Here is a 23873-nt window from a genome sequence, read left to right on the forward strand (position 1 = left end):
TAACTTGTGAGCCAGCTTGTTTGATTGAAAAAAAAACCCCAACAAAACATTGGAGCAGATCATGGACCGATAATGTGCATAAAAAAAACCACAGTGACGTTTAAACCTGACAGATGTTTTATGAAATGAAACGTGTTTCTCTTGACATTGCTTGCTCAAAAGGAGGAGAGGAAATTCTGACAAGATGGGGGCTTGAAGTGACAGAAAGGCGAAAGCTGCACCTTCGTTTAAAGCTGCCGTGAAATGGCATCTTGCAGTGCTGTAAAAAAAGATTTGAACCCATACGGGAACTAAATATTTCCAAACCTAAAACTAATTGTGTCGTCAGACAAAGAAAACCTGAATAAATACAAACTGTTTTCAAGCAACGATTCCATTTATGAAATAAAAAAACCAATCCAAGCACCACTCACTAGTAAAATAATTGCGCCCTAAGCCTAATAGCTGTCTCCTCTTTAAACGGTTTGAATCCAGGCACATTGAGGGATTGGTTGAAGCATAAACTGTCTGTTTAAGGGCGTAGCAGAGAAGTACAATCAAATTAGGTCAGGGATCTTCTCTGACCTCCTGGGTGGGTTTTTAATGCCATCTCTCAGCAATTTGTGGAGTTCAGTCACTTCCCAGTAAGAAACTGTTCTCTGTTTCTTAATTTGTAAAAAAACCCCAAAAAACAATATTTTTGTGGTCCATTGGGTCTATCCAGACTGTTTATCGTATTGCCTGTATTATGTTGTCGGACAGGTTCTATTTAAGACATTTCTTGGTTCTGCAGATCTGGCAGACTTGGACATGACTCGTTTAAATGAACTGTTCGGTTAGCAACAATTTAAGCTCGATTCAACCAGACTGGGTTGACCTTTTCGCCTGGCTTGGATAAAATTGTACTTTGAAAACATCTTCTTGCATTTAGTTGGGTTATCTTTATCTGGTGGTCAAATGTGTTTGAGGATCTGAATTATTTGCGATAAGCCAAAACAGGAGGAAAAATCTGTAAAACTTCTCACAACAACATGGCGTGAGGGTGATGGACAGATTGTGACGTGCAGATTTAAAGTGACGGGCACATCAGCGATAAGGACAAGTCTGCACTGGCAGCCGTCTGCCCTCTGATTCAGTGAGGTTATCATAAAGCAGTCAAAACAGCCACTCAACCTAGACTCTCATAAGTAACCAAGAGTCCTCCTGGACTCATTTGTAGCAAAAGGGCAAATGTTACTCCAACAGACATTTATAAATGATTTTCAAATTGAGATTTACGGATTAACACGGCAAACTGTTTGCGGGATTCATTAGATTTTTTTCCTTTTTTTTCTGCCATCAGACTTTTTGGAAAGGGAAATAAAAGTGAGTGAATCATTGTTTATATTTCCCCAAGTCACTCATTCCAAAGAACAAATTACTTTTTTTTTCCGCTTCTATAGCTTCGATAAAGTAGGAAAACTGTCAAAACACATCAGAAGAAAAATACTCCTCTAAGGGGCCTGTAAAACTGCACATTCAACAAAAGCGCCGACGTTTTAACACTTAAAAGAACGGAGGAAAACTGCTGCAGTAAAAGCTTCTTTACCAGGAGCTTTTTGGTTGGTCGCTAGTTTCATATGAAGGCAAAAATGAAAAGAATTTTATGATTTTAACAGCAGAAAAAGGGTCCCGATTTTATTCAGCAGGTATGGAAAAAAAACTGTGCTCATCACCGGCAGGAATTTATAACACCTGTTGTGGAAATCTAATAAAATGAGGAACGAATCAAACGTTGTGGCACTAAGGGGATATTTCCATGATGCTGACCTGAATGTTTTTTTTGTCTCCAGAACTAAATCAACATCAACCTTAAACCTCCCAGGGATTTTTAACCCTAAAAGGTGCCTCATGTGATCCTTGGGTAGACCAAGGACAAAAAAAAGTTTCCTGCATGGACTTATATATATATATACAAAAAAAAAACCTTGTGATTTATTGTGAGCAATACAACTGATTCGTTCATGTCTTCTATCTATAACTTTGGCAAAATCACTCCAGGCTTCTCCCAATGGCATAAAACGTAAAAACACTTTCAAACTAAGAAGAAATTAATTTGCTCCATTAACAGATGTTTAATGAAATTCAACAGCACGTACCAAAAGTGTTGCAAAATTGCTCCACGTTCCAGGGGCGTTGTGGAGGTTTTCTTTGCACCTCTGCGAATAAATGCTGTTCGACATTCTCACGTCTTCAGTCCCCTGAAAAAGTTTAAACTGGGATGAATGCAAAAAAAAAAAAAAAAAAATGCTGAGAATATTGTTTCAGTCCAAAATACCGAATGGCCTGAATCCAAAATGCTGCTGTGGGTTGGTTCAGGATGGTCCAAAAAGTGTGTGTAGCCATCTTCCTAACAGAACCATTTTCTGGGATAAAAATACAAACGAGTCACTTTTACTCCATAGACGCTGCAGAAAAGAACATCTGCAGAAAAGTAGCACTAGAAAAATGCCTTATCTCCATCACATATGTGCACTGCATCTCCAGAATGTACAGATTATGCGGCTTTACGGAATTATTGATTGCCAAACATTACTGCTCTATGTAACTTGATCTACAGCGAAGTCAAGTTGCCTCTTTTATAATTTAACTCGGAGAAATCTAAATCAATTTGAAATATGTGCTACTGCTACAAAATGTATAAAAAAGCTGCAAAAATGTCACAGCACTGACACATTAATGTTACTCAACTTCCTCATGTTACGTTGTTGTTTTTAAATGATTCTTTGTGCCCTATAGAGCTAATATCTAATGTGATTACATCACATTAGATGAATTTTGGACAACTTTTCCTATTTCAATTCAGCCAAACTAAAAGGTATTCAAGCATAATGTACTGTTCATATTCAACAGCATTTAGGTTTAATTAGACTACTCCACGCCAAAACTTAAAAAAATTGTTTCTAAGCCAGTTAAAACCCAAGTCCTTGAGCTCACTATCAAACTCACAACCAGATGCTCTCTTTCAGGTTCTTCCCTGTTTGACGGCAGAATTCGTGGTTCCATCAATGATGGCAAGTTGTCCAAAGTCCTGCAGCAGAAAACCGGCTGCAAAACAAGGCAACCATATTTAAATGTCGTGTGCATGATGTTCTTTTCCGAAATGCTGTTTTAACGACACACACCTTTTAAGAAACTACTTTTGGAATATTTTCCAAAAAGTTTCTGGGATCATGAAGATGGTATTTTTTAATCTTTTTTTTTTTTTTTTGCAAATGTGAGACGGATCTTTGTGTTCCTTTCTGCCTGCTGCTGTTTTCCACTTGGTACTCTCCCCTGGATGCTGTTCTTATCCTCTCTGTCTCTCTCTGGACTTCTTCAGATTTTGCTTCTTCAAAAGATTTTACTGTTGTTCCAAGTTTTCTGCATTAGAGGAAAATTGCACCTATTGTGGTTCCAAAAGCCTTAAATGTGATTTTTTAAAAATATTTTTGACACTGATGGTTATTAATTCCTTTGTTTATCTTTTGCTCTTGAATGTCTATAGATCATAAGATGGTGTGTTGGATTTTTGAGGTCCTTTGGACTACTTCATGTTGTCAGACAGGTGCTAGTTACATGACTTCTTTATTGCACAGGGCAAGCAGTAATCAGGCTACCACTAGCCTGGACTTAGTCAATGAAATTAAACTTATTTTATGATTCAACAAGAGCGACAGTGATAGCTTCAAATAAAATAATATTGGTATTGGTAGAATGAATTAAATCACTACTTGAAAACTACATTCTGTATTTTCTCAGGTTTCTGATATTCAATTTTTTAATTGATCTGAACCATTTAAGCCAAATAAAATGCAGATTCCTTTTTACTGCACAGTATAGAAAAACACCCTCCAACGCAGCAGGGAAGCAAAATCTTTCTTCATGTTTGTAGCTCTGCAAAAACAGCACTTGTAAAGACGCCGCTCTATGTGGCGAGACAAGAAAGAGCGTGTTAGCAGCTTAAGAAAGACGGAAGTAAACGGGCATCTTTCTAGAAAATGCTGAAACTCAGTCACCACCTTATATTTTGATCAGAATGTGAATGTGATTGATTTGCCCACCCACCAGCGCTGTGCGTCGCCGTCTTTCAGGGACATCAGCAGTTATTTTATTCTATTTTATAGAATGGTGTCACTACAAAACAAGCTGATGTGCGTCTGCATGTTTATTTTCTTGGTTCGGCTGAATTCGTTTGCTTCCTGAAGGCTCTGGTGCTTCATTTAGCCAGAAGGAAACACTCGTGGTTTTTGGCACTTTTAAAATAAAAAGGTTTAAAGGATGACTTTGCTTTAACCTCCTACTCCAGCACATTGGATGCGGTACATCTTCATACAGGTAACTGTCAGACTAAAAAAACAAGTGGTTTATTTATTTTTTTTTTAAGAATAGAATAACAATATTTGGTTATAATAATCAAACAGAGGACAGAAATATAAAAAGAAAAAATGAACCGCACATTGATAAATGACTGGAAATACTGCATAGTACAAATGCCCCATAGCTGTTTTTGTCTGTCCTGCTTCTCAGGGCACAAAGGGCCTCCAGGGACAGACCGCAATGAGACAATGAGACACGCTCATCAGTTCTTTTTCCTCTGACCAAGGAAAACAAAAATCATCCAAAAACATTTCAAAATCTGACTTTAGGTGGTTGCTTCAAGGGCAAAACAAAGTCTGCAGCAATGTCCTGCTTTTCAAGAACAAGCTCAGAATGGCTGGATAAAAATACCACAATGGTTTTTGATCCCTGGAAAAAAGAGAGAGAGGTGTACGTTGGAAAAGTCAGGTCTTACTGGGTTTTCCTAGTGTTATTCAGGTTCACTGCTATTTGTGGTTTTGTCCCACTCCATGCTCTCCTCGCTGTGCGTGGGAGAGGGAAGGGCCTCGCCGGCCCCGGCGGGACGCATCCTGAGTCCCTGGAAGCGTCTGCACTCGGGGCAAATCCGGATGTGGCTGCAGCCCCTCGCCACCAGGGCGGCCTCCTGCGCCAGTCTGTGGGAGAGCGGCTCGGGCAGGCCGGTACCTGCGCACAGTTTGCCATTGCTGAGGCTGACGGCGGCGGCTCGCGCTCGACGTTCCTCCAGGGGCAAAGGTCGCGGCCGCATCATAGACGTCGCCCGCCGGCGCCTCACCTGCAGGCTGTCCCGACACAACACGATCCCGTGCAGCTCCCGCAGCATCTCCTCACACACTGACTGCTGCGTGCGCACACGGGAGGGGGAGGGGAAAAAGAGAGAGAAGGGAGGAAAGAGAGAGGAAGAGAAATGGAGAGAGGCCAGACAAGTCACTGACTGACTGACTCGGTAAGGACAGACTGACGGACACACAGAACACACACAGGTTTCATGGTTATCCTTCTGACTGGTTAGCAGCAACAAGTACAAAGAATCACAACACATTTATGCTACATATTAATATGTTAGCATCACTTCTAACATGAAGCCACATTAATAATTGTTCTCCACCAGTTTGGGCCATTGGACTTTTTCTCTTAACATGTAGCATTAAACTAAAACTTCAAAATATTTTATTAGAATTTTATGTGGTAGACAGGACGCACAAATTTATTTTGCAAATATCAAAGGGCAATTTTCTTTAGCATTGTGATATGAAAATTTGAAAGAGAAAAATCCTAAAAGATTTGCAGCTGTTGTTGCATCAAAAGCGTTGAGCGAGGAGGTCTAAATATAAATAGAAATTTTTTTTTTTTTTATATTGTAATTTGTAAAAACTGTTATTCCTCTTCACGTCAGTTTTAAATCCCCTTTACAGTAAGCTGGTTTCTGTTGCTCTATCCCCTTAAATCCCAATAAAACACAGTACAGTTTATGGCTTCTACTTGAAAACATCTAAGAAGTACAAAGAGTTTTATAAAGTGCTTCTCAGAGTGAATGCAAAGGTTTCTGGGCAAAGGAACAGACGTGAAACTGCATACAGATCTCAGTCCATTAATACTTCAAGGCACAAACGATTCACATTTGGAAATGAATGTTTTCCAAGCCTCTTTCCAGATTAAGCTGCAAATAAGCTCCTAAGGTCAGAAGCATAATTTTGATTTATATTCCCATACACGAGGAAATGCTTCATCGCTGTAGACTTTTAAAAAATTCCTTAAAAAAGCCAGATACCTGTGCTGACAGCCGATTATTAATGCAATGAACTGGGAGCTCAGATGGGAAGAATAGATGCTACATGTTAATGCAAAACCTTCTCAGGGGAAGGAAGCAAAGTATGTCAAGGTCACATAGGCTTTTCCCCACCTCGTTTCCTGGGGCCTGTTTTAACATCCAAACAAACTCCAGCACAGCCATGAAGATGGCCACCAGCAGGCCGCACACCAGCACCACGAAGATCCCGCCGATGTTCTCCATACCCAGACCTGAGGAAATGGCAAAGGTCAAGGAAATGAGGGAACAAAGAAGCAAATGGTGATTAATTACACTGACGATTTGCCCTCAAAAGAAAAACGAAACCTTTGGCCCGGTGGTCCTCCTCCTTTGGACACTTGCCACCCTCCCACCAAAACCTCTTGAGAATCTCCAGACGATTGTCCTCCTGAAGTTTGAGGATGGCGAGGTCAAACTCATCGCGGTACACTGACCCTGAAGGAAGGAGGAAAGGCAGAACAGGAAAAGTCTCTTACATTGGATGCTTAAAAGTATCTGAAACCTGCAGAACTTTACGATACATAACATAATCATATTTTCACACAAGCCTATATCTGCGTGGCTGAAGTTGGTTTGGCAGTTCATTTGAAGATAAAATCAGAGGCAGGCCTTTTGACTGAACAATCCTGCGTCGGTCCCCGTTTTTTTCTAAAGGCTCATTGTAGCGACGGCACTCACACCTAGTGGCATAAATTTCAGATTGCAATCAGCTGATTACGCCGCGCCTCTCCTACTCCTTCAGCTGAAAGGGAGAAGGTTCTTTCTGCAGCTGTAATGTAGCAGATTGCAAAGAGGAGAACTCAACGCATCTTCCACTCGTAGTTTGGACGTCAGAAAACTCTGACAAACTTAATTGATATGCATATTTTTTTTCTCCTTTTAACTGTGGTTTCATTATCCCATTTGGTTTTTTGATGATGCAAATTGAAACTAGATATTTACATACCCTTTAAAAGACAGATAGCAGATATTTTAATAACCGCCTGAAATTAAATCAGACCTGTAAAACTGCAATCGATCGTTCACGCTACTTTGTTGATCTGTAAAATCTATAATTTTCCCCTTTTACATTTATGTTCGCAGTAAAAGTCGCTCCATTGCTGGCTAAGATCTCTGTTACATTGGCTGCTCTTTTTGCTGTTCTCAGACAGTTGACCATTTGCAAACAGTTGTGCAGAGAAAAACTAAAACTTCTAGTTTGAAATGTTTTAAAGAAAATGCTAAATTTATCCTCACGCAGCTAACTAGAATAGCACTGAAAGATGCCACAAGCTGCATTTTCAGCAGTTTGTACCAAAATGGAGAGAAAAGTGTCGTTAGCCTAACAATTTGGCAAATTGAGCTGGATGAAAACTTTGTGAGCAGGAGCAAGGCATGAGTTTACAAATCTATTTGCTCGTACTAAATGTGGTCAAACCTTCGTCTGCGTGTGCTTCCAATTCTGAAACCAGAAGTGAAGGCAGATCCTCTCCTTAAGTAGTTTCATCAAACACAATTTGTCCAAATCAGTCATGACGGATGCATAATGTCTTGATTCAGTATTTAAATGTAAAGAAATTACAGCCAGTGTAAATAGACCGGCATTCTACCATCCAAACAAACTCCAGCAGGCTGGACACCAGTACCAAGAGACGCCTGGTTATGTTACGCAGACTGACTGGGAAAACATTATCATCTGTCTCAGGAGGAGTTGTGGGAGTGCGCTGTCAGCACAAGTGTTGATTTTTTTACTCTCCTGCAGAGCCTTACACTCGTTAAAAATGCAACTTGAAGCAGCATATTAAAGCAGATGTGAAGAAGCTCTTGTTGGGACAAGAATACCTGACATCAAGAAAAACAGAAAACACAGCCTCATGAATTGGTGAGTGAGCAAAGTGTAAAATCACACTACTCTACTGGACTTTTGGGTTTAGGCCTATACTTGAGATTTTACTAGTTTTAACAGGAATGGTATTTGTATCTGGTTAAAAAAGATCTAGAGTAGGACATTACTGATACAAATGCTTACAATAATAACACTTATTATTTGTGCATTGAACTTCTCCAAAAGGGGTGCAGATTAAAACACTTGCATACCTTTTATAAATAAACTATTTTACAGTATTTCTACTTTTATATCTTCTGCAGAATTACTGGTACTACTGATACTAGGATTTGATTCTTCAAAAGTTTTGCATATGACGGGATGTTTGTACTGTTCTTTTTGAAAATGTGGCACCTTTCATTTATCTTCATTAATGTTTTCCTCCTTAACTTGCACTCTTTGCATTCCTGCTTAATGGTTCTAATTTGTAAACTGTATTTTAATAGCACCTGCCCGAGGGCTAATGATGGAAATCAGACTCGGATCAGAGTCTGAGCTAAAGAGCATCTTGGCTTTAGAGTTCAGTGTGAAACATAAATGCTGAATTGAGAAGGAATTGTTCAGATTTAAGATCAAATACCTCCAATTGATTTCACAGTGCATGTCCAGTGTTAGATGTAAAACCTAATCTACAGAAAAGATTGAATTTTTATCTTGTAAACATCAAAGGATTTCAAATCTTATTTACTAAAGACGTATTCTTTTTCATGCTGCAGGAGATCAAAGTACACATAAAATCATATCTAAATTCTCAAACATTTCTCTGGAACGATACTTTAAACTCCCTTCCTGTCTCACCTTAGCAAAGAAATTGTTCTGTAAAAGCCCGGCTGAAAGTCTCGCTAGTTTCTCACTTTTTGCATCACTTTGTCCAATAATAGGAGCCAATTGTTTGGCTATGCAGGAGCTTTACTTTTCAATTTAACCCTCCAATGCAACGCTTATGGTCCATTCTTCAACTATTCTTCTTTTTCCTTTTCGAGGCTTCACAGCCCATTTAGGTGAAACTATCAGCCTCAGCCTCTGAAGTTGTCATTTTACGCCAAACCTCCTTCTCCTTTTACTCCACCAATAAAAGTCGGCTCGCTCTCATTTGTAACGTCTCTCCCTCCCACCGTTCCCCACTCACCCAGTGGCATGCCGATGCCGTAGCCCTTGGTGTCGAGCAGCCCTCCAATTTGAGTCAGGTTGCAGTTCCTCTGGCGGTAGTACTCATTCATGGTGCTCTCCAGCAAGTAGGCGTAGTTGGAGTTCAGGACCCGAGCGATGCCCTCCTCAGTGCTCTTCACGAACACGCTGGGCTGCTTGGAGTTCATGAAGTTCCACATGCGTTGGTAGGTCTGGTAGCGAGAGTTCTGCAAGGCGGCACGAGGGCGAGATCGGATCAGAATAAACAAACAGTCGGCTGCAGAAGTCGGGCGGCAAAGGTTTATTAGCTGCAGATAAACATTTTCTGCCTTTGCTGATGTGGAGATGAGTTTTTATTTGTTTTCCCCCTTTCATTTTCTTGACTGATGGATTTATTCAAACTCCGATTCAGTGATTCTGCTTCGTCTGCTATTTTTTGTTGTTTTGTTTGTTTTTCTCCTTCGGCCGCATACGAGTTTCAATTTGAGTATCCACAGATTTTAGACCAAAGACTTCAAATGACATCGCTGCTCTTCTTAGATGTGCTCTTATCCAGTTTTCCCTGAGTTATTCAGGGTCCAGTAAGTGTAAAAGCATCAAGGAGAGTAGGGCTAATGTCTCTTTTCTCCTCTATAATACCGTCCTTCACTGTCACTGTCTTTTTCTGTCTCTCTCTGAGGTCAAATATGCAGCAGATGAAAGAGGTTTGAAGGGGATTTGGACAGCTGACTGACTCCTTGAGGAGGAGGATATTGGATGGCAGGACAGAAATAAAACTTATGGCAAAAGGAGAAAGACAAGCAGGTGATCAGGAGGATCCCAACACTTACTGTCTGACTTATTGATCACAAGAGTTTTGGAAGTCAAAGCAAAGTTAAAATGACAAGTTCACATCCAGTTTTCATATGCATGTTTCAGATCTTATAGTTAATGTTGGTTATTCATTATTTACTAGATATGTAGGTAAGAAAGCAAAGAACAAATAAAATGGATTTTAGAAATAAGAATTCAAATTTGAACTTATTGTGGATTTTCTCAACTGACACCAAGTGAAAATATGCATATAAAAAACCCAAACATACACATCACAATGTGTTTAGATAAAACTGAGTGCTTCTTATCTTTGCAGCTATCAATCCATATGAACTAAATGTTTCAGTATTAATTTATTCAATTTGGTTGGTTCTCGCAAAAATACTATTTTTAAGACTAGTAACTAGATTTAAATTAAACCTGAAGATGTAAAATTTGCTGCAGGGGATTTTTGTTCACCTGTGGCAATGCAAAACTTCTGGACAGATTCACTGATTTTCCATCAACTTCCAGTTCTTCCTTAGAGATTCCTGGGATGTCCTTAATTTCCCATCTATTTTCCTCCAATCTGAGCATTATGACTTGGATATGGCAGAAACTTCTATGTAACTTAATGCTTCAACATGACGATGATACAAAACAGATCAATAAATTGATGGTAAAATTTGGCATGGCCTTCTGAAGTCATTGAATTCAACTGTACGGAAAGTATCTGAACTTGCTTAAAGCCAGTAATTCACACAGGAACTTTGAAGTTGTAAGTTGTGTACGCTATCCACTACGAAAAACGGAACCGCTCAAAATTAAAAGCAACCACATCAGGATGAGATTGATGCCTATCTAACCCCTCGACTGGAAATTATGAGTTAAAAAGAAAAGCTACTGTAATATGAGCTCTCACCATAAAGAAAGTCATAGTGGATCCCCCGTGCATGGTGCCGTACTCTATCGCTGTCTGATCCGCCAGGTCGTCCACTGACTCTATTGGCACCTCCATCCTTTGAACAGTCAGGAAGGCGGCCAAGTTGGCGGTGTACGAGGAGATGATGATTAATGTAAAGGCCCACCTGTGGAGGAGGGCAGAGATAAAGAACATATGCATCCATGTATGAATTTATGCAAAGGCAGACTGCTGTATGAAGATAAATTATCGTGGTGAAAGTGCGGGAAGGTTAAAATAAGCTCCACACCTGAGAGGAGAAAACACGGCAGGAGGTTTCACAGTGGGTGAGGTGCTGGATGGATGGAGGGTGTCGGTGGAAACGGATGGAGAAATGGGGCAATGGTTGGTTAGGATGCAAAAGCAGACATGAAAAGAAAGGCAGTGTCCCAAATGTATAAGAGATTTTTTGAAACTCTGGAGGAAACGTACCAGAGCTGCCCCAAATCAGAGAAAAATGCTCGAAACAAACAAAGAAAAATAAAAACAGAAAGCAACACAAATTATTTCACTTTGTTAGGAAACTAAAAAGTTAAGGTTTTTGCTATCTGTTTTTGACACAAATAACAAATTGAACAAATTGGATTGTCATCGCAAAAAGGAGAGAAGTTTATTGTAGATGTAGTTTAACTGTCCTTCAATTCGACTCTGAGCAATTCAGTTCAATTACCCTCAAGTCAACAGCCAGTTTAAAAGACAAACGGATCCAGCTGCACAGAAATATGCGATCTAATAAAAGTAGTTCACACCAATACTACACGCTCATACAGACAAATTAAGATTCACTTTTCAAACACAGTAAGTGTAAAATGTCCCCACTTTACCAAGAACAGGATGCTACTCAATCATTCAGCATCAATGCAGCTGCAGAAATTGTTTGCAAGTGCTCGCTGTGTAATACATGTGATAATGTCCGACATTTTTATCCCCCCAAAAACAAAGTAAAAAATACGATACAAAACGGAGGCGTGAAAGTGTGTTTCTGTTCTGATGTGTTGGACTTTTTGCCCAAAATTTCAAGAAGTATGTATAAAAACAATACAATATTACCAAAAGAACACCATACCCATGATGAAGCATGGTGGTAGTAGTATCATGCTTTGGGCAAGTTTGGCTTCTTCAGTTGGATTTTGGAACAAAGTTGGAAGGCGTTGGAGGGGTCATTATGAACCAAATAGTTCATGCATGTAGAAAACCTTAATGCTTCTGGAGGAAGCTGAAAATGAAATTCATTTTGCAGCACAACCAAAATCAAGCATCCACTCCACCAGAAGGGTAGCTTCGTCAAAAGCGGAATAATGTTTCTGAATCCCTCAGCAAGACTCCAGACCTGAATCCGATTGAAAAGCTGTGGTGTGATCAGAGAGGGCGGTGCACAGGAGATTTGACACATGTGGAGCCTTTTGGAAAAGAAGAGGAAGATCAGAAAAGGTTGTCAAGTCAAGATGTGGCAGGCGGATAAAGTCCTACCCCACAAGGCCGAATGCTCATAATAAAATCAAAAAGGTGTTTCAACAAATAAGATTGTCCACACAGTCTTACCAATTCAGTAAGTTACCAATTCTGGGATCAATAAAGTACATCTCATCTTATTTCATCTGCAACCACATTATTGTAGCATATTTTCCATGTTTCCTCTACAAATGTTTTTCAGTTTGTCATCCTCTTAAGATGAAAAAGTTGTAGATCATGTTATAAATAATAAAATGTCTGAAATTATTTGTTCTACTCTCATTTTTGAACTATAGGGATGAATAGACTTTTTATATCTAACATTCTTCTTTTCCCGGCTGGTTAACCAGCAGCAAAAGAAGAATGATTTCATTTTTTCATTTATTTTCATTCATTCAACTTCCTGGTTCAGTTCTATAATATGTTTATGCAAATTTATTGTACCTGCTTTCCCAGGTGTTTCTACTTTATGTAGTGCATCACAAAAATATTCCAACGTCAAACAACTTTTTCATGCTTTGGTACTAAACAAGTGGGAAGTTCAATTTGTTTTATTTGAACTCTACTTGGTGTCAATAATAAAACCCATATTCTTCCAGAAGTCAGCTGTTTAGTAAAGCGAGTGCACCTGTGCAGTCAAAGGTGGTTTACTTCAGTGTGCTAAACACAAATGCATGCCACACTTTTCAGGTTTCATATACAAAACATTTACAAAAAACATGAATATTTTTTTTTCTGCCATTTCACAAATATGCATTCTGTGTTCTGTTACAACAAAAATCCCCCCAAAATCATGAGGTTTTCAGTAGTGATGTAGCTGGAATAAGACACAGGGGGCATTTATTTGATCCTCTGGTTTTTCCTGAACACTTCAGCTCAAGTCTTAAATCCTGTTTCAGTATTACGGACATCATAAATAAAAATAATCAGGTGATGGTAAAGCATTTTTGAAGACATGACTGCATTTTTTTTTAAAACAGTAGAGCTACAACAATTCTTGAAGTGGTGGCAAGGACAGACAAAAGAGGAAATGCAATTCATGTTGCAGCAAAAGTAGGTCAGAGCAGAGCTGAACGCGCGTTACATTTGTGGATTTGAAAGCTGGAAAAAATTGCCAGTACTAACCACACTCCGCTGACGCAACGTGTTGACAATGCTCTGGGAGCAATGGTGGATCCCTGCTGCATGAATCCTCCAACAGGGAACCAGAAGCTGTTGCCGAGTGAGTACTGGTTGATCAACAAGTTGCAGCGTCCCTTCAGACAGGGATGGGGGTTGTACCATTCATACGGCGTCAGTCTGCAGGCGAAAAAGGAGAAGGTGGAGGTTATATAAACATTCAGAGTCTGGAGGAATGAATCAGAGTGAATAAACCCAAGAGCCACACAGATATTGAGACATAAAGAGGAGCAACTGACAAGGAGCAAGGAGATTGCAACAACGAAGTGAGCACAAAGTCACCTTGGCTCTCCAGAGAGACAAACAGCTTCTTTTCAATCCCCACAGTGCAGCTCGCTTTAATCACAGGGAAATCGGCTGGGAATTTTGAATACAAAAAGCAACGAGGGACGCACATGAAAAATCGGTTGTGTGCAACACTGAGATTAGATTATTTGCAGATATCTTGCTCAAATTTGAACTACTGTGTGATTTGTCTCCAAAACAACCAAATTAGGAAGCTTTATGGAAGATCTCTGTTATTTTATAATTCGTGCTGCATATCATTAACCAAGAGCTCTCTAAAGGTTTTATGAGACAGCTGATCTGGGATCACTTACACTTATCCTGCAGCTTGCTATTCAAAAATAATTTACACTTCTTTTGTCACTAGATCTAACAATAAGGGTACAATAATATATGTATATCCATTTAACATGTTTGAGATATATCAAGGTACCCTTATCATTCAGATGCTGTTCCTATGTTTGTATTCTCTTACAGTCTTTTCCTTTTAGATTTTTAAAACAATATATTTTTTACCTCTTTTTATATTTATTGATTAACTTTCTGTTTGGCTACTGCTGCTCCAAACTGAATTCCCAAGAAATTTCTAAGGTTCAATCTAATCTCATCGTAACATTTCAGCAGCACATTTACCAGTACTCTCCCTGGCCAGCAGGTGGCAGTGTGGTTCTAACGACCCGCTGCTTAGAGCAGAGCGTTTCCTTTCCCTGTGGTGTTGCAGATCAACCACAAAAACTTTAAAGAAGTGAGGGAACAGACACCTGTTTCCTGTTCTGTGTATCCCCCAAACAACTCTTCTTCTTTTTGTTTTTAATCTCTCTAGTCAACTCTTTGTTCTCCTCTTGTATTTTTCTCTCATCCTCCTCTATAAAGATCAAGCTTACCCTTACCTGGCCACTAGAAAGAGGACGCAGCTGACGGCCAAATAGGCCAGAAGCATGAAGAGCCAGACGCCAGGAGAGAAGGGATCCAGGAAGGAGAAGTAGCCCGGCCGACGTCCCTGAAATACAACAAACACAAATAAGTTACTGATTACATGAATGATAAAAAAAGACTTGAAGCTTCCTCAAATACAATGACAACTTTTTTTAATACATTTAAATATACAGTAGGATCCCATCTTGTGCTTACAGAGCATTGCAATAGTACTCTAACTACTCAGATTTAACAACAAACATCTCTGAATGGCCCAGTCAATGTCCAGATGTAAAATCCAGTCGATAGCGTTTTTAGCCAGACTCATGACCTTCAATAAATTGGTTTGAGTTTAACTTGGTTTGCAAAGAAGAAATGGCAAAGCCGTGCAAAACTCATAGACACACACTGTGAAAGACTTGCAGCTGTAAATGCAACACAAGGCGATTCTCCGTATTACAAGGATGAACAGAAATTCACAGGACTGTTAACAAAAAAACTTTTAAATTCATGTTACTGTAATCTCACTTGAAAACTACTATTCTCTCTTGAGCTACCAAACAAAATCCCAAAAGCACGATGAAGTTTGTGACGGCAACATGAAAAAGATGTCAAAACATTCAAAACGAGTATAAATACTAAAACAGTGCAGATGGAGCAAAAAGTGAACTAATTGGCATTTTCAAGTATCTCTGGAAAATGAACCAGAAGAGTGCCGACTCCCTCGCTTGAGGCCAGTTTAGTTTGTGTAACTAACATTAGCTGCATCCTGCTTTACTTTGGATACGGCAGAAAAAGGTGACTCCTACCGTAAATAAAGTGATTTTGATGCGATAAGCACAGATCTTCCTGTCCTAAACAGATAGCACTGTAATTATGTGTATCTCATTTGCATGTAAACACTCAGATCAATGCTGTATGAAGGCACAAACTCAGTCTCCCATGAAATGTCAACAGTGTGGCACAGAGCTGTAAAGTGATACACCAACAGAGATAAGAGGCTTTGCTTCCCAGAATCTGCTGCTAAAAAAACACCTTTGCCTTGCAAAAATATGTATACCTCATGTTAGAGCAACAAACATCTCTGTATTTTATTAAAGTTTAATGCGAAAGACCAAAACAAAGCAGTCGGGGATTTGTAAATGGCAGAGAAATGCCTTGATTTTCAACATGTACCAATAAAAAGCTGAAAGAATGTGGCTTCCATTTGTTTTCAGCTCCCTTGTCTCGGAAAACCTCAAGTAAGATCCAGGCGACCCAACTAGCCCTCAAAAGTCGCTTAATTAGTTAACGGAGCCCACATACAGCTGATCTATAAAGCTCTCAAATATTTATGAGGTAAGATCAGCTAAGTTGCTTTATGAAGACCGGAAACACACCAGGTCAGGGACAGTTTGTCTTAAAGCAAAGTTAGGATATAAGACAATAGTTTTGGACAATTCTTGACCAATGATGTTCAGACCATCATTGGTTAACAGGAAGATTATGGGACAACTGCAAATACGCCTTATTCAGAGAAGCAGCCAGGAGGCCCAGGGTAGCTGTAGGAGCTGCACAGAGCCACAGCTCAGTGAGGATAATTTATAAGAAGGATGAATATTAGTCATGGATGACTAAGGTTTTATATGTATATTAAAAACAGATCACTCTAGAAAATGAGACACCATGTCTCAGTGAGATTTACCTGTATGAAAAAAGGTGACATAAAATAAATATGCTCTGAAACTTTAAGAGAGGCAAAAAGAAAATCATTGCTGAGGGGAAGGCATGAGGAGAAGTGTTGAAAAACTGTAGTCAGTCATGTAGAGGACGGTGCAAGCATGTGGAAGAGACAAAAATTGAATTTTTTGGCAAGCAAGACACAGTGTGTGCAGGAGCACTGTAAGACAGAGAGATGGTGGCGTCATGCTGTGGGAACACTGAAAAGAAAAATGACTTTCAGTACCTAGATGTGTGAAGGCATCACACACATACTCAAAACGTGGCTCAGTTATTGGCTTGATAGAAATCAAATGCTCGCCGTGTTTTCCAAATCTATATTCATCAGAAATGATGAAATCCGTGATTTTTTTTCTACCTCTTGGCAATTACTGACTACTTGAACAAAAGGAAACAAAAACATAAACTGTTGTTGTTTGTAATTTATGCATTTGGATCAGTTTGCCTTTCATCGAAGCTACATGATACAGTATAAAGTCCAGCCATAAAAACCAAGTGGAGGTCAGAACGATTAAATGAAGTACAGTCAACAGGCAGTATTTGGTCTTCCTAGAAGGCAAAATGCTTTCCAGGGAGAGGGCTCAGATAATCAACCGAACCATTATGGCTGCATTAAACATAAATTCATTTCCATGACCTATACTTGACTTCCAGCAGGACTGGGGTGAACAGTAGCCACGCTCAGAGGGAAAAAAGGGAAGAAGATTAATAGCTTTGGCTCGGGCAATAAGGCTAGCAGTGCCGAAGCAGCTACAGGGCTGCTATATATCTGTTTGGATTGGTTAGCGGGATATAAAGTAGCTAAAATAAGGTCGGCAGTCAGTGGACCAGAGGGAAACCAGGGGCTAATTTCTAATGTTTCATTATCCATCGCCAGCAGCTTTTGTCCTCTAAATGAAACCAATTACAGATGAACCGGCGTCAGAACGGGTCTGCGTGCATATTCATATGAGTTTGTGAACACTCATACTGTATTTCTCTCCTGCAAATTCACTAAGAGAACATTAGCCGTTTACACACAGTCGCACAATCCACCATCTGCTAACGACCAGGAAATGGAGGTGGCTGTCGGGGCAAGGAGGGCGCTCTGAGAGCGAAGGTGATCAAGAAACCTGACAGCCTGAGCGCTATTAGAAGACAAAGCCATAACGCGTCGTGTAGAAACTGCTTATCTTCCATTTCAGAAACAGTCTGGAGCACAAGTGAACAAGCCTAAATCACTTTTATGGAAATATACTCAGTTAAGTGTTCCTACGAGACCTCACGCAAGCTGGAACACAATATTGATAGATTTCTGAGGCCCTTCAAAATCAAATTTGAAGCAAAGAGAGGGGGAATTATTTCATCGGGCGTTTGTTATGCTAAAAGACACGTGCAGAGATGGAAAAAACTCATTAATGCGACCGTAATCACTTGTGTTTAAGCCTGGTTACGGAAAGCAGGGGCAAAGAGTGAGATCCACTAACACTTTGAACAAGATTCAAATCAGTCTGCCAGTCATAGTGCGCACCATTCTATCTGGAAGGGGTAATTGCTTGTGACGATAATGATGATAGTGGTCTGGAAATAGAGGAGCAGAGCTGAAGCACACAATGGCCTTCTTGAAGGTAGAGAGCTGCTGCAAGGAAAGAAAAGCTGCCAAGTCGCCTTCTGTTGGCACCAGAGGTTGTGCTGACGTGAGTCTTCCTGTTTGCTCGTTCGGCTTGGTGCATGCTGAAGAAGCGCTTTGTGAACTGCTGGCCCCTGCGTGGCCGCGTCTTAAGTTCCCACCGAGGTGCTGTTATTACGCTAAAACAGAGCCGAGGAGGTGAGGGACTCCCGGTCTAGCAGATGGCAGAGAGAGGGTGCCGGAGAGAGACGACAGGCAGGGAGAGGCGGGAAGGAGGAAGAGATTACAAGGACAAAAGGGAAAACAGCTGGAGATCGTGCTGCTCGGGAAATCTCGAGATTTTTGTGCGCTAAAATGTTTGCTTTAGGACTCAAAAAAAGTTGTGCTTTTCAAGGGCTGAATGGGATCGTCCATATTGAGGCTGAAGCAGAGGCAGTAATGAGCACTCTGTGGAAACTGCACAAAATGTTCCTCTTTTCAAAAGCATGTCATGAGTTTTTTCCACAGGAGACATTTTTTTCTTTAAATATCCCATTTTGCAAACACTTAAGTAAACTAGGAGCAGAGAAAGAAACTTTTAACTTTGATAGTTTTGGTTCGCTCTTTGTGCTCTTCAAAGACTACGTATGTTTTTTCTGTCCTCTCCAGTTCTGATGAAATAACTCTGCACTCAGCACCAAAGGCATGAGGATAGTGATTGGCTCAAGAAGGCAGCAAGACATTTTGAAGCAGAGTGGTCAAATTTAGTTCAGACCAAAATCGATAGAAGAAGGAGAGCTGGAGAGACTGACGGGAATTTAGAAAGAAACAAATCTCATCTGTTTTGTTGCAATTTCAGCTGCAAAACATCAGAAGATTCACCGTTTAATGCAGGGGTGTCAAACTCCAGTCCTCAAGGGCCGCTGTCCTGCAACTTTTAGATGTGCCTCCGCTGCACCACACCTGAATAGAATAATTAGGTCATTAGCAAGGCTCTGGAGAACTGATCTACACTAGGAGGAGGTCATTAAGCCATTTCATTCCAGCGTTTTGTACCTGTGGCACATCTAAAAACTGCAGGACAGCGGCCCTTGAGGACTGGAGCTTGACACCCCTGGTTTAATGTGTAAATAGGTATATATTATAAATTATTATTATATTATTGTAAACCCTACAAAAGTGGTATCAAAACGTGCGGCTTGATCCCGGCATTGGAGCTATTACTTCTGGTGGGATTCTGAGTTAATATGGCGAGAATAAAAAAGCAAAAAAAGACCCCCATAAAACCAACTCCATTAGTGTGTATTGCCAATATGGCTCCTCTGAGCAGCAGCTCCTATAATGAGCTCAAGTTTCAGCAGCTGCTTGCTAATTGCTGCTGGCTAGTCTGGAGGAGCCGAGTGGGGGAGGAGCTGCGCCTCAAAGGTGGAGCTAAGTCCACCCAGGCGTTTAGCACAGTTGAATGGTTGCCATGGAGATTAAAGGCGACCCTCCAGGTTTGTTTCAATGAGGGAAAAACATTATAAGATGATGGAAAGATGAAAAAAAATTGATTTTACAGAATATTTGATCTGTAAGGCAGCAATCATACCAACCCTGTTTAGTCTGCTTTAATCCAACTCCAGTCTGTCTGTCCAGTCAAAGTTCAGATTGTTTGCGGAGGTGTGAATACGTAAACAAGCCAAAAAACTGAACTTTGGTCCCTCTACAAACCTCAGCCTGGGTTTGGTTGAGGTGCAGTCTGGTATGTTTGAATGCGTATGTGAACGGACTGGAGACCGCTCCAAAACCAGGAAGTGGACAACAGAGCAGGGCATTCTGGGTAAGAACAACTAAAACGATGGCAGGAACCTATTGTTATGCACCCGTTACCGTTAATTAGGGTGACCAAACATCCGTATTTCCCGGGACATGTCCGTATTTCACGTCCTGTCCCGGGCGTCCCGGGTTTTTTTAGAAAGTGAGGAAATGTCCTGTTTTTTAAATTACCTTCATTGGACCATTAAATTTACAGGCACTAGGGCACGGCGCTGCGTGTGACGTAAACCCTGAGCCGCGTCAGTGCGGGCAGCCCTGTTCTTAATCAGAAGATAGATAGCGTGGCTGTCAGTAACAACATGCCAAAGCGCAAATGTATGTTTACCGACGATTTACAAAAGAGTTTCCCCGCTTTCAGACTGGGTTCGTTTTTGGTACATTTTGAGTTATTTTTGCTACACAAGAGGTAATTTTTGTTAATTAGCTCATTTGTTAATTTATTTTTTCCAATAGTCTACAGATCATTACTGAGTATCATGTTATTGGGAGTGGAGAGTTATTGTTAACTTTTATTAAGTGAGGGATGTTTAGATGAGACATTATTTCTTTCATTGTGCTATTCATTCATTACAGGAATTGTTAAGCATTTTTTAATAAATACATTTTGAATAAAATTATCATTTGTTATTGTCAACAGCAATAACTGCACTCTCCAGTAGCCCCTCCAGGACTTAAAAAGGCTGGATAAACAGTCAGAACTCGACCCAAACCCGGGCAACAAGTCAGCCCACTCCTGCCCAGCGCCTCTCACAAGGGGCAACTCCAGGGTGGGGCCTCATGTAGGGGCCAGCAGAACCACTGTTTCCATTGGTCGTTTTCTTCATCAGGATTTTTGGGCTGCACTTGGTCTGGTTCCTCACCTTGGACCCGTCTGCACTGGGGGGCCCAACCAGAGGCATGAAGCCCCCACAGCAAGACTCCTAGGATCACTGGGACACTCAAACCCCCCCACCACGATAAGGTGGCAGCCCATGGAGGGGGTGTGTGTGGGCGTGTGTGTGTGTGCGTGTTTGTAAATATGAAGTAATCTGTTAATTATGTAAGAAAGAGAGAAAATGAGAGAGAGGAAGAAAGTTGTTTTTTAAGATCAGGAAACAGATTCTGACCTTTGGTCCAGTTGAGGTGAAATGAATCTTTTTAGGTTTTAAAAAAGATTTTTAGGCTCCAATAAAGTTTTTTAGGCCGTTATTTAACAGGCTGAACAGGAAGTTGGGAGGAGAGAGAAGGAAACGACATGCAGCCGATTCCCCAGGACTGGGAATTGAACCCAGGTTGACAAACAAAACCTAGAAGTAACGTCCTAAATAAAACATCATTTACAGTTTTACCATAAATCTGGTTAAAAAAATAACTGAATTAGGCATTTCTTAGCCCCTTTTCCTTCTCTTTTATACAAGCAGGCAGCACTAAGCTCAACAACACAAAAGCTTTATATTTATTACAAAGTATTGATTTAAGAATCGATTTCTGATTAAATTCTCTGTTTTCATGCTTTCATTGATTCTTCTTCTTTTTACCTTTTCTACAGATTTTCATGTTAAATTGCACTTTTTTGTTAAGTTTCTTATATTATCTTGAATCTGTATTTGTAAATAAAGACTAACAGAAAGATCACAGTAACTGTTATTTTTGATAAAACTGTTTTTTCTTATAACAAACAAACCAGATAAAACAAGTTTGAGCTTCTTCATGGTCCAGAGTATTAAATTATGATCAGATTAAACTCTAATCTTCATTTAACACCCTGCAACCTGAAGAAATACAAACCTGTTAAATCAGCTTTTTAATGTTTGGTATAAACAGGATTTATCAAATAAAAACAGGAGAATGAACTGAACTTGTGTTGATCCTTGCTGGTCATGTTGACACTCAAAGAGCTTCACACTACAGTCACATTCACACACATTTACACACACATGCAGGTCAGGGGGCAACTTGTCACTAAGTGCCCCGCCCTGGGGCAGTGCAACATGTGGCTGAGGAAGCTGGAATCGAACTTGCAACCTTCTGGTCACAAGACGACCACTCTACCCGCTGATCCACAGTCGCCCTAAAACAGCCACTGCATGATCCTTTTTATAATCTTTTTAAAATACAGGTTTAAACAGTTTAATGAGCTACAATTCAGTGCAATTTAATATAAAAAGTGTGTAGAAAAGGTCAACTAAAGGTCAAACCATAACAGCACAAGTACAGAGAAAATAAACAGAAATCATTACTATTAAATCAAAACATTTTAACTCTTAAATCAATACGTTGCTATAAAAATTGAGCCGAGTGTTGAGCAGCACTGAGCCGTCGGCCACTAACCCAGCGGAGGGAAAAGGGCTAAAGAACGACTAATTCAGTTAATCTGACCAGTTAATCTGACCAGTTAATCTGACTAGTTAATCTGACCAGTTCAACAATAAAACTGGACTTTATGGTTTGGAGTTTCTGAAATTGTTTTGGGGCGATTTGCAGCGACCAACTGACCTGACCGACATGTTTTAGGAGATGTGGGGGGAAACCGGAGCACCCGGAGAAAACCCACGCAAACACGGGGAGAACATGCAAACTCCACACAGATGGTCTCTGTGAAGGCGCAGCGCTAACCGCTGCACCACCGTGCTGCCCACCTTTTTTCCAATTGGGTTGGGAAGGGATCTATTTTCTAGTTTGTCAACGGGGAAAACTTTTTAAATTTTAAATGTGACGGAGCGTGGCATGGCGCCCCGTTCACAGTGGATACAACCTCCACACGTTCGATTCCCGCACGTCTTTCTCCTCCTCTAAATATCACAATCAAGAACTTAAGACTTGTTCTTGATTCTCTTCACTGTTTTGTTTCTTTTTCGGTTTCTTCCACCGCAGAGTGTTTTGGACCTTTTTCCAAAATGAAATTTTGGATTTTTTCTTTTCACGGTCCTTTTGTTGGTCTCTTTCTCCAGAGATCTTGGTCTCTCCTGAGGATTCAGGATCTGACAAACAACCTGATAAAGGCTCTCCTGAGATTTTCTCCTCTGGAGAAACCTCTGGACTGGAGATTTTAACCGGGTCATTTTGGTTCTGAGAATTTTCTTCCTCTGGAGAAACTGTGAGGTGTTTCTGGTGGAAATCTTTTTCCTCAGCCCTCTGACTGTTGGCCAGCAGTAAATCATCTCTTGATGTTTCCAGGTCATTTTTCAGACAACTGATCTCTTCCTGATATTGTTCTGCTTGTTGTTTTATTGCAGTAATTTCGGTTTTGTACCGACAGTTCAGATCTTGGTACAAACCGTTTACCTCCTCCAGCTCAGCCTGGATGCTCCTTTCCTTCTCCTGCAGGAATTTGATCTCTGTTGCCTTGTTTTCCTGGAGGATGGCATATTCCGCTCTCAGGATGTCCAGACTCACTTTGTCCTCCTCTGTTTTCTCCATGTGAGCTTTTCTCTCCTCCTTTAACTGTTGCTGGTATTTTTTAACGTCCTGTTGTAAATTCCTGATCTCTGTTTCAAACCTAGATTTGAGCTCCTGGTGTGAAACCTGAACCTGATCCAGTTCATGGATCATCTGATTCTCTCTGTTTTGCCAAATTGTTGTTTCTTCTGACATTTTTTGGAGGAGCTCCTCCTTCTCAGATCTCAGTTTGTCCAGACTCACCTTGTCCTCCTCTCTTTTCTTCAGGTGAATTTTTCTTTCCTCTTTCATCTGCTGCTGAAGTTTTGTGAGTTGTTGCAGTGCAGAAAGTTTTCTCTCCTGGATAATCTTCTCTTTCTGTTCTCTGTTTAAACGAGCGATTTCCTCCTGCTTTATCTTCACCTCGTATGTCTCAACCTGCTGCTGTATTTCCATGATGTTTCTTTCAAACCGACATTTTAGCTCCTCGTATGAACCATGAACCTGATCCAGTTCATGGAGCATCTGCTTCTCCCTCTTTTGCCTGATTGTTATTTCTCTGGATGTTTTCTGGGAGAGCTCCTCCTTCTCAGCTCTCAGGTCTTTGATGAGCTGCAGATTCTCCTTCTCTCTTTCAATGTAGGCGTCT

General features: G+C 40.4%; 1 protein-coding gene across 4 annotated transcripts in view; it reads right to left on the bottom strand.

Moving 5' to 3' along the window:
• Window positions 1-3806: 3806 nt before the first annotated feature.
• Window positions 3807-23873, bottom strand: part of grik4 (glutamate receptor, ionotropic, kainate 4) — a 356426-nt gene continuing 336359 nt past the window's right edge. For 3 of the 4 annotated variants that reach the window (XM_044120574.1, XM_044120575.1, XM_044120577.1), the window contains 8 exons: window positions 14718-14827; window positions 13489-13662; window positions 11162-11206; window positions 10873-11038; window positions 9160-9385; window positions 6473-6601; window positions 6260-6378; window positions 3807-5197 (listed from right to left, as the gene is read on the bottom strand). In XM_044120574.1, the coding sequence (XP_043976509.1) occupies window positions 4808-5197; window positions 6260-6378; window positions 6473-6601; window positions 9160-9385; window positions 10873-11038; window positions 11162-11206; window positions 13489-13662; window positions 14718-14827 (1359 nt within the window). In that variant the 3' untranslated portion in view covers window positions 3807-4807. The remainder of the gene's footprint in view (window positions 5198-6259; window positions 6379-6472; window positions 6602-9159; window positions 9386-10872; window positions 11039-11161; window positions 11207-13488; window positions 13663-14717; window positions 14828-23873) is intronic. The other variant, XM_044120576.1, reaches the window with a different exon arrangement.

This window comes from Gambusia affinis, linkage group LG06 (assembly GCF_019740435.1).
Source record: "Gambusia affinis linkage group LG06, SWU_Gaff_1.0, whole genome shotgun sequence".
In the NCBI taxonomy this organism is placed as follows: Eukaryota; Metazoa; Chordata; class Actinopteri; order Cyprinodontiformes; family Poeciliidae; genus Gambusia; species Gambusia affinis.